The sequence below is a fragment of the Dipodomys ordii genome, unplaced genomic scaffold, assembly GCF_000151885.1.
Source record: "Dipodomys ordii isolate 6190 unplaced genomic scaffold, Dord_2.0 Scaffold217, whole genome shotgun sequence".
In the NCBI taxonomy this organism is placed as follows: domain Eukaryota; kingdom Metazoa; phylum Chordata; class Mammalia; order Rodentia; family Heteromyidae; genus Dipodomys; species Dipodomys ordii.
In genome coordinates, this window is record NW_012267433.1 from 589,305 (window position 1) to 600,776 (window position 11,472).

At 46.0% G+C, this 11,472-nt stretch overlaps 1 protein-coding gene and 1 pseudogene across 1 annotated transcript in view; one reads left to right on the forward strand and one right to left on the reverse strand.

Moving 5' to 3' along the window:
- Positions 1-11,472, reverse strand: part of Fanca (Fanconi anemia, complementation group A) — a 56,924-nt gene that overhangs the window by 10,485 nt on the left and 34,967 nt on the right. Inside the window, exons 28-30 of the mRNA XM_013035672.1 lie at positions 10,317-10,493; positions 4,984-5,057; positions 3,537-3,665 (exon numbers count right to left, since the gene is read on the reverse strand). Coding sequence (XP_012891126.1) covers positions 3,537-3,665; positions 4,984-5,057; positions 10,317-10,493 — 380 coding nt within the window. The remainder of the gene's footprint in view (positions 1-3,536; positions 3,666-4,983; positions 5,058-10,316; positions 10,494-11,472) is intronic.
- On the forward strand, positions 8,384-9,005 carry LOC106000407 (annotated as a pseudogene).

The following is an 11,472-nucleotide window of genomic DNA, read 5'->3' on the forward strand; positions in this document are numbered from 1 at the left end:
GAGCTGAAGGATAGCACCCAGGCCCAGAGTTCAAGCCCCATGACCGACAAAAAAAAACAAACAAACGTGTATAATCTAAAAATGAAAACAGAGCAATAATTCTTATAAAAATAGCATTGAAAAGAATAAAATTCTTAGGAATTAATTTAACCAAGGACACTGAAGAGTAGATATTATTGAAAAGTCAGGAAACAGCTGAGCACTGGTGGCTCACATCTGTAATCCTAATATTTAGGAAGCCGAGATCTGAAGATCAGTGTGAAGCCAGCAGGGGCAGGAAAGTCTTCTACCCCACCCAAAAGCAAGAAAGTCTCTCATCCAAAAGTGGAAGTGTGGGTCAAGTAGTAAAGCAGTAGCTTTGAGCAGATTAAAAAAAAATTTTAGGCATCAGTGGCTCACACCTGTAATCCTAGCTGCTCAGGACACTGAGATCTGAGGATTTTGGTTTAAAGCCAGACTAGGCATCTGAGAAACTTTTTTAGCCAGTCCTGGGCTCTGTCCCTGAGCCTCTTTGTACTCAAGGCTAGCACTCTACCACTTGAGCCTCAGCGACATTTCTAGCTTGTTTGGAGTAATTATTGGAGATAAAGATAACCTTGCCTGGGTTGGCTTTAAACTGCAATCCTCAAATCTTAGCTTCCTCATTAGCTAGGATTATAGGCAAGAGCCACTAGTGCCTTGCTTAGAGAAACTCTTATCTCAGGCAAAAAGCTGGAAATGGAGGCATGGCTCAAGCAATGGAGTGCCATCCTTGAGCAAAAAGAACTAAGGGACAGTACTCAGGCTCCAGTTCAAACCCCAGTAATGGCACACCCTCTCTACACACACAAAAGCCAGAAAATAGTAGCAGTGCTGATGATGGTCCGTTAAAACTTAATATCCTTTATATTGCAGGTGGAAATGTAAAATGGTAAAGCAAGATGTGCAAAGTATTATGGTAGTTCCTTGAAAAAAAGTTCCCAACCGTGGCTGAAGCCACGGGTGTGGGTTCTGACAACTTTCCAGGCTTCCCTTAGGGCAGGACCCTGCAGAGCAGCTGGGCCATGGAGTCCAGCTGGATGGCTGTGACCGATAGTGCCATGGAGGTTATAAAGCTTGGGTGTTTCTGTGAAATTAGTTTAGAAAAAAAAAAAAAAAGTCTTCTTTAGGGGGCTGTAGGAGGACCTGGAGGAGGTTTTAGTATCCTCCACTGTGGTTCACTGTGAGCTCAGGTTATATCTTCCATGGGGGGCAGGGCCTTCTAGACATGTAGTTCAGTTTCAACAAAGAACTGAAACATTGGGCTGGGTGTAGCTCAGTGGCAAAGCCCTTGCCTAAGTGCTTTGCCCTGGGTTCAATCCCCAATACCAAGAAAGAAAAGACAAAAAAAAAAAAAAAAGAAAGAAAGAATTGAAGCTGGGCGCCAGTGGTTCATGCCTATAATCCTAGCTACTCAGGAGGTTCTAAGCCAGCCCGGGCAGGAAAGGTCAATTAACCACCAAAAAACTGGAAGTGGTGCTATGACTCAAGTGGTAGAGTGCTAACCTTGAGCAAAAAAGTCAAGAGACAGAGCCCAGGTCCTGAGTTCAAGCCTCATGACTGACAAAAAAAATTGAAACATCAGGCTGGCGGCATGGCACTGTGGTAGAGCACCTGTCTAGCAAGTAAAAGTTCCTGGGTTCAGGCGCCAGTACCACCAAAAAAAAAAAAAAAAGTACTGGGAACAGATACTGGATACAGATAACCCACTATATCCTGCCGTAGTTGGCATGCGCTTGGCCTGTTTCCCTTTAGAAGATAGTCATATCACCTATCTGGTTTTATAGTTTAACTGTAAAGGACTCTAAATCCACTGTTGTGTTATTTCTGTGACCAAACTTCAATTAAATGAATTTAAAAGGGGAAATAAAAATTTTTCAATTAAGGGAAAAAAAAAAGTTCCCATATAACCCAGCAAATCTAGTCATATGCATATTCCCAAGAAAAATTAAAACACAGCATCCATTAAAAAAATGTTCATGGCAGCAGTATTCATACTTTACCTGTGAGGCCATCAATGAAAGAATGATTTAAGAAAATGTTAGTAAAAAAAAAAATGTGGAGTATTCTTCAATATGCAACGATAAAAATAAAGTACTGACTCTTGCTACAGCAGAGATGAACCTCAAAAACAATTTGCTAAGCCAGGCACTGGTGGCTCATGCCTGTAACCCTTGCTACTCAGGAGGTTGAGATCTGAGAATCACAGTTCAAAGCCAGCCTACAGCTAGAAAAGTCTGAGAGAGTCTCATCTCCAATTAAACACAAAAAGCTGGAAGTAGAGCTGTACCTCAAGTTGTAGGTGCTAGTCTTGAGCAAAAAGGCTCAGGGACAGCACCCAGAACCTGAGTTCAAGTCCCACAAAAAAAAAATTTGCTTGAAGCTTGACTCAATCAGTAGAGCACCTGTCTAGCAAGCATGAAGCCATGAGTTCAACCCTATGTTCTGTGAAGTAAGCCAGACATAAAGGTCTCATAAGACTACATAAAATGTTCAGAACATGCAATTCCTCAGGCAGGAAATGGGACATGAGCAGCCCAGTCACTGACGTGGGCCTCATCTGCCACACTTGTGCATACACCACACTTGGCTCCAATTTCACTTTGCTTGGTGCATGTTGTTCTCAGCCACTAAGTTCCAGTAGGAAAAATTCCATACTGCACAGTGGCCAGGCCTGTCATCTCAATAACTCAGGAGGTTGGATAGGAGGATGTCCCTTTCCAGGCCAGTCTGGGCTACATAGAGAGACATTCTAACAGCACTGATCATGCTGGAACAGCCACACAGAAGCTAGACAGTGCTTTTGAATGTCCTGTGGAATCTTGAGCAACGATCTGCCTGCACAGTGTAAAACTATGCTTTTGGTCTTCCATGTTGGGGGTTAGGCAAGTGCTCTCTCTACTAATGAGGTATGGCCTCAGCCTTAGGATTTTTTTTTTCCTTTTTCCTCCAATACTGGAGCATGAACTCAAGAATTCACGATCTACCCCTTGTGTTCAGCCTTTTCTGGTTAGTAAGAAGTAGTCTTTTGGACTTTTCTGCCCCAGATGGCTCTTAATGCAAGCTTATGGGTCTCAACTTCCTGAGTAACAAGGATTACTAACATAAACCACTGGCACTTAGATTTTAATTCTTTTATGATTATCAAGTAATGTAGTTTATTACCTACAACTTAGAGAACAGAACCTAGTGACCTAATGGTCACTGCTAGGGTAACAGGCAGAACCTGTGAGTTGCTAGCACAGGTTTGAGGTCCAATGACAGACCACTTCAGAAGGGAGACATGCCCAGGAGGGACCATGCCACTTGAAAAACTGCCTGTCCCACTGTTCACATTTGCTGATCCCAAACTCCAGGTGCAAAAAAGAACCAAGCCATACATACAAACAGCTGATCCAGAGATCAGACTCAGGTGAAGTGTCTTCCGGAGACACTTTGGGTGAAGTGACGAGATTAAGAGGATGATCATATGTTCTCAGAATCACAAAAAACAATGTAGTTAGCATCACATGACTGACCCTTGGTAGAAGTCCATCAGCTCATTGACAAGAACTGTGCAGGCCACTTCCAGGTCTCCGCTGCAGCCCCCTGAAGCCAGCGGTGCCAGCAAATAGTGCTCATGGATTGCCCACTGATGGAAGTCCTGTCTGCAACAGCAAACATCTGGATCAGTCCTGAGAAATGCTGCACAAAGAACACCCACCCCAACGGCCACGGCTGCCTCCACCCTCCACAAAGAACACCCACCCCAACGGCCACAGCTGCCTCCACCCTCCACAAAGAGCACACATCCCAACAGCCACGGCTGCCTCCACCCTCCACAAAGAACACCCACCCCAACGGCCACAGCTGCCTCCACAAAGAGCACACATCCCATCAGCCACGGCTGCCTCCACCCTCCACAAAGAACACACACCCCAACAGCCATGACTGCCTCCACCCTCCACAAAGAGCACACACCCCAACAGCCATGACTGCCTCCACCTTCCACAAAGAGCACACACCCCAACAGCCACAGCTGCCTCCACCCTCCACAAAGAACACCCACCCCAACAGCCATGACTGCCTCCACCCTCCACAAAGAACACCCACCCCAACAGCCACGGCTGCCTCCACCCTCCACAAAGAACACCCACCCCAACAGCCACAGCTGCCTCCACCCTCCACAAAGAGCACACACCCCAACAGCCACGGCTGCCTCCACCCTCCACAAAGAACAGACACGCCACCAGCCACGGCTGCCTCCACCCTCCACAAAGAACATCCACCCCAACAGCCACGGCTGCCTCCACCCTCCACAAAGAGCACACACCCCAACAGCCACGGCTGCCTCCACCCTCCACAAAGAACAGACACGCCAACAGCCACAGCTGCCTCCACCCTCCACAAAGAACACACACGCCAACAGCCACAGCTGCCTCCACCCTCCACAAAGAGCACACACCCCAACAGCCACGGCTGCCTCCACCCTCCACAAAGAGCACACACCCCAACAGCCACAGCTGCCTCCACACTCCACAAAGAACACACACCCCAACAGCCACAGCTGCCTCCACCCTCCACAAAGAACACACACCCCAACAGCCACAGCTGCCTCCACCCTCCACAAAGAACACCCACCCCAACGGCCACAGCTGCCTCCACCCTCCACAAAGAACACCCACCCCAATTAGTTTTTTGACTAAAGGAATGTTGTGTTCTAATGTTAGCTAACTGGAAGATTAATTACAGGAGGACATGATGGCACAGACCTAAGATGACAGAGAGACTGGGACTGGCTTCAAAAGGTAGCTCTCGGGGAGAGGGGCAGGGAGAGGGTGGGAAGGGTAAACAAAGCAGGAGGCTACAATGCTTGATAAGAAATGCACTCATTATCTTGCCCATGTAATTGTAACCCCTCTGTACAATATTTTCACAATAAAAAATATTAAAAAAAAAAAAAGGTAGCTCTCTTCCATCACTCACCTCTCCACATCTGAAAGAACATCAGCTCCAGGCTCAATGTCCAGTTCCAGTTGCAGCCAATCCCTGTAAGTTAACTACAAGACACAGGGCAAAGTAAGTTTATAAATACTTGCCATTTGTAGTAAAGTCAAAGATCTGTACCCTATGTTATGATGAAACTGCAACTGAGTATTGAGGAAGAAAACCATCCTCATCCTTTTCTTTTTTGGTTAAAAAAGAGGTTTGCCGTTTTTATTTTTTGTCGGTTGTGGCGCCTGAACTCTGGACCTGGGCGCTGTGCCTCAGCTCTTCAGCTCAAGGCTAGTGCTCTACCAATTGAGCCACAGCACCACTTCCAGCTTTTTCTGCTTTTGTGTTGCTGAGAAAGCGAACCAGGGCCTCAGGCATGCAAGGCAAGCACTCTACCACTGAGCCACCTTCCCAGTCCCTAGTCGTGGGGTTTGAACTCAGTGTCTGTGAGTTCTAAGGTTTTTCACTCAAGGCAATCACTCTACCACTTTGAGTCACAGCACCACTTCTAGTTTTCTGAGTTAAATGGAGATAAGAGTCTCAAGAACTTTCCTGTCTTGGCTGGCTTTGAACTGTGATACTCAGAGTAGGATCCTGAGTTTGGATTTCAAGCATGAGCCACAGTTTTTAGGTTTGTTTTTTTTTGTTTTTAAAGGTAAACAGAGAAAGTTTAGTTAAAAGAAAGCCGTAAAAGTTAGAAAGACTCTCCACTCAGAGAGGGGATTCAAAGAGGAGGTCCTGTCCTTACTTTTGTCGGTCATGGGGCCTGAACTCTGGGCCTGGGCACTGTCCCACAGCCTTTCAGCTCAAGGCTAGCACTCTACCACCTGAGCCCACAGTACCACTTCTGGCTATTCCTGCTTATGTGATGCTTAGAAATCAAACCCAGAGCCTCATGCATGCAAGGCAAGCACTCTACCACTGAGCCACCTTCCCAGCCCCCATCCTTTTTTTTTTTTTTTTTTTGCTGGTCGTGGGCCTGAACTCTGAGCCTAGGGGCTGTGCCTCAGCTCTTCAGCTCAAGGCTAGCACTCTACCAACTTGAGCCACAGTGCCACTTCTAGCTTCTTCCTGCTTATGTGGTGATGAGGAATCGAACCCAGGGTCTCATGCATGCAAGGCAAGCACTCTACCACTGAGCCACCTTCCCAGCCCAGAAATGATCTATTCTTACACCTATTCCTTAAACAGGGAACCCAAATCTCCTACAGCAAATGCTTTGGACCAAAAATGCTATAAACTTCAGTTGTTTGGATTATGAATATCAGACCTTTAAAAATTCCAAATATATAAAGGCCACACTTCTAGAATGTATTTCACACTAAACCCAAAGAAATGAAGAATAAGACACAGAAACTGATACTAGCCAGGCACAGGTGGCTCATGACTGTAATCCTAGCTACTCAGGAAGCTGAGATCTGAGGATCGCAGTTCAAAGCCAGCCCAAGCAGGAAAAGTCCTTGACACTCTTTATCCCAATAAACCACTCAGAAAACTGGAAGTGGCACTATGGCTTAAGTGGTAGAGTGCTTGCCTTGAGCTAAGGAGCTGAAGGATAGCACCCAGGCCCAGAGTTCAAGCCCCACAACAGGCAAAAAAAAAAAAAAAAAAGAAAGAAATTGATACTATTTATGACCTCTGAATATGACGCTAACTAAAATTGTCCTAAATTTGCCTAGTTTCAAATAGCTAACCCGTGTGACTTGTAAGTCTATGCCATTAGACTTCAATGTAATAAATAATAAGCTTTTTTTGTTTGTTTGTTTTTCCCATCGGTTATGGGGCTTGAACTCTGGGCCTGGACACTGTTCCGAGCTCTTTTGTTCAAGTCTAGCACTCCACTACTTTAAGCCACAGCACTACTTCCTGTTTTTGAGTGGTTAACTGGAGATAAGAGTCTCACAGAGGCTGGGAAGGTGGCTCAGTGATAGAGCGCTTGCCTTGCATGCATGAGGCCCTGGGTTGGACTCCTCAGTACCACATAAGCAAAAAAGAAAAAAGCCAGAAGTGGTGCTGTGGCTCAAGTGGTAGAGCGCTAGCCTTGAGTTGAAGAGCTGAGGGACAGTGCCCAGGCCCAGAGTTCAGTCCCCAGGACCAGACCAAAAAAAAAAAAAAAGATTTCTGAGGGGCTGGGAAGTTGGCTCAGTGGTAGAGCCCTTGCCTTGCATGCATGAGGCCCTGGGTTCAATTCCTCAGCACCACATAAGCAAAAAGAAAAAGCCGAAGTGGTGCTGTGGCTCAAGTGGTAGAGCGCTAGCCTTGAGCTGAAGAGCAGAGGGACAGCGCCCAGGCCCAGAGTTCAGGCCCCACAACCGGAACTGTCCCCCCCCACAAAAAAAAAGTCTCACAGAGACTCTTCTGCCTGGAACCATAATCCTCAGATCTCAGTCTCCTGAGTAGGTAGGATAACAGGCCACCAATGCCCAGCGAACAACATGGTTTAAATACTCATAGCAATTTATTTCCTCTAAGACGTTGTTAGTTCCACAAATCAATGTGAATTAACCTCAGCACTTCCTATGACTCATAAAATAAACCCTGACACACATGTTCCCATGAAGGCCAAGGCCACAGCCCTGTGAAGAGGGCCCCCACTGGGCGCCCCTGATAGCAAGTCTGCAGTTGCTCACTGTTCTCACTCTAGGCACCGTGCCATACCCACACTTGTGAGCTAGCATATCTAACATTAACAGGTTCAATAAAACTTGTCTCCAGTGGCTTCATTTGTAACCAGGAGGCTGAGACCTAGAAGATTATAGTTCAAGGACAGTAGGAAAGTCCATGAGACTGTGCTTCTAATTACCAGCAAAAAGGCAAGCTAGAGACATGATTCAAATAGTAGTGATAGAAAGCAAGTGTAGCAAACATAAGGAACCCTGAGTTCAAGCCCCAGTACTGGGGGGAAATTTTTTTTTCAAAGTTTTAATGAAGAAAAGAAAAATCATAAAAAGTACATTGTACAATACAAAAAATGGTATTTAAAAATATCAGAAAAGGTAGGACAGCCATTTGTATACAAATTTTGGTTCTGAAATGGAAATAATTTGATAAACGACCTTACAACATAAAAAGATCTCATATATTGGTCTGAGGAAAAAGAAAAACAGTGATTAACTATAAGTATATGAGAGGAGGGCTGGGAAGGTGGCTCAGTGGTAGAGCGCTTGCCTTGCATGCATGAGGCCCTGGGTTCGATTCCTCAGCACCACATAAGCAAAAAGAAGCTAGAAGTGGCGCTGTGGCTCAAGTGGTAGAGCACTAGCCTTGAGCTGAAGAGCTGAGGGACAGCGCCCAGGCCCAGAGTTCAGGCCCAGGACTGGACCCCCCCCCCAAAAAAAAAAAAAGAATATGAGAGGAGTGCTGATCCATGTGGCCTTTGTAAGATTCCACCATGGCGTACTGTGGCCAGGGCCAAAAGGTGCAGAAGCTGATGGTGCAGCCCATCAATCTTACAAAATAGATCTCGTATTCAGGTGTGGCTCTATGAGCAAGTGAATATGCGGATAGAGGGCTGCATCACTGGTTTTGATGAAAACATGAACCTTGTGTTAGATGATGCAGAAGAAATTCATTCTAAAACAAAGTCAAGAAAACAACTGGGTCGGATCATGTTAAAAGGAGATAATATTACTCTACTACAAAGTGTCTCCAACTAGAAATGATCAATGAAGTGAGAAGTTATTAAGAATCTTATACAGGGCTGGGAAGGTGGCTCAGTGGTAGAGTGCTTCCCTTGCATGCATGAGGGCCTGGGTTTGATTCCTCAGCACCACATAAGCAGAAAAAGGCAGAGTGGCGCTGTAGCTCAAGTGGTAGAGTGCTAGCCTTGAGCTGAAGAGCTGAGGGACAGCGCCCAGGCCCAGAGTTCAGGCCCCATAACTGGCAAAAAAAAAAAAAAAATCTTATACAGTGTTTTTTTGTTTTGTTTTGTTTTTTTAATGTTCTTTGCTGGGAATCTAAGAAAACATCTGCTCATATTGTTTGATGAGCCCCGTTGTTAGTGTGCACATTTCTGATGACCTTGTGTTATCATCAGGTGACAAGAAATGCCTTGGGATTGTTTTTATTAAAAAAAAAAAAAAGAATATGAGAGGATAAAAGAGGAAAAAGCACAATAGGGAGGGAAAGCAGAAAAGATAAGACAAATAAGGCAAGAGGGACAAGAGTTATATATCACCAGGAACTACATAAGAAAGCCAACTGCTTTCCTTACTGAGAAATTGTAAACAAAATACTAATCTACACTTACAGATGATTTTTTGCTATCCAACTGGGTGATAACAAATCTAAGTAAATACTTTTAAATACTTTATGGCTTATTTACATGGGATTAGGCATAATTAGAGAGATCTTGTTTTAAACTCATAATAAATATTTTGTGAATACATCATTTACTACACCTTCAGGAGTCCCAGGCTGAAGGAAGGAAAAAAAAATTTTTTTTAAGGGGAAAGTGGGGGCCAGTGGCTCACACCTATAATCCTAGCAACTCTGGAGGCTGAGGATCATGATTCGAGGATCATGGTTTGAAGTCAGCCCAGGCAGGAAAGTCCATGAGACGTATCTCCATTTAATCCCCAGAAAACTGGAAGAGGCACTGTGTAAGTGGTAGAGCTCTAGCCTTGAACATAAAAGCTCAGGGACAGAGCCCAAGCCCTGAGTTCAGACCTCATAACCAACAAAAAAAAAAAAAAAAAGGAAAACAGCTGAACTTTTTCCCTAACAAAATGAAGCAAACACCCTAAGAAATGAGTGATAGGGGGCTGATGGTGGTAACTATTCCTGGCAGGCAGACACTCGGTATACCATGAGGCCTGGCAAGTGTTCAAATAGGGTTTATTCATCCTTCAAGACTTTTGTAGAGGGCTGGGAAGGTGGCTCAGTGGTAGAATGCTTGCCTTGCATGCATGAGGCCCTGGGTTTGATTCCTCAGCACCACATAAGCAGAAAAAGCTAGAAGTGGTGCTGTGGCTCAAGTGGTAGAGTGCTAGCCTTGAACTGAAGAGCTGAGGGACAGCGCCCAGGCCTAGAGTTCAGGCCCCACAACTGACAAAAAAAAAAGATTTTTGCAGAAAGTAACTGTCGGAAGAACCTAGGCAAAGCACAGTATTTACTATAGCTGTACAGTCTCAGTGAAAGCTTTCAGCCAGACCAAGTGTATGTGTCTCACACATATTACACACACACAAACACACACGAGATGCAGTGCCTCACACTTCCAAACCCCACACCTGGGAGAGACAAAGATACATACACACAGCCTCACACTCTCCCTCCTTCCCTACTAGCCAAGGGCCAGGACACATGGGAGAGAAAGGACCTACATGAAACTCCTTCTCCTTCAGCAGCTCTTGGAAGCTGCTCCACTTCCACAGAGAGAGCGCAGCACTCTGCCAGTCTGCAGAAGGAAGGAATAGAGGTTTCCAAGGAAGGCCAGCTGTGTCTTGCGAAGGATGAGGAGTGCGGGCCTCTGGGAACAATCTGAAGACAATGAACTGAAACTGAAGCAGCAACATGTTACAGTAAGAGAGTGCTTACTCAACAGCCCACTATGCGCAACCTACCAACACCAGGGGTACAATGACAGGCAGAGGGCCTACGTGGCATTCCAGGGTGGGCACTGGTTTGCTTTGTGGCAGTGAGAGGCTTGATCCTTGGCTGTAGCCAGTCCAGGTGTTGTCCCTAACAAACGCAGTGCTGCACTCTCACTAATGCAGTGCAGGTGTTCTCACAGTGTGAGTGCTCTCGCTAATGCAGTGCAGGTGTTCTCACACAGTGTGAGTGCTCTCACTAATGCAGTGCAGGTGTTCTCACACAGTGAGTGCTCTCGCTAAGGCAGTGCAGGTGTTCTCACACAGTGTGAGTGCTCTCACTAATGCAGTGCAGGTGTTCTCACACACAGTGTGAGTGCTCTAATGCAGTGCAGGTGTTCTCACACAGTGTGAGTGCTCTCGCTAATGCAGTGCAGGTGTTCTCTCACAGTGTGAGTGCTCTCGCTAATGCAGTGCAGGTGTTCTCACACAGTGAGTGCTCTCGCTAATGCAGTGCAGGTGTTCTCAGTGTGAGTGCTCTCGCTAATGCAGTGCAGGTGTTCTCACACAGTGTGAATGCTCTCGCTAATGCAGTGCAGGTGTTCTCTCACAGTGTGAGTGCTCTCGCTAATGCAGTGCAGGTGTTCTCACAGTGTGAGTGCTCTCGCTAATGCAGTGCAGGTGTTCTCACAGTGTGAGCGCTCTCACTAATGCAGTGCAGGTGTTCTCACACAGTGTGAATGCTCTCGCTAATGCAGTGCAGGTGTTCTCTCACAGTGTGAGTGCTCTCACTAATGCAGTGCAGGTGTTCTCACAGTGTGAGTGCTCTCACTAATGCAGTGCAGGTGTTCTCACACAGTGTGAGTGCTCTCGCTAATGCAGTGCAGGTGTTCTCACAGTGTGAGTGCTCTCGCTAATGCAGTGCAGGTGTTCTCACAGTGTGAGTGCT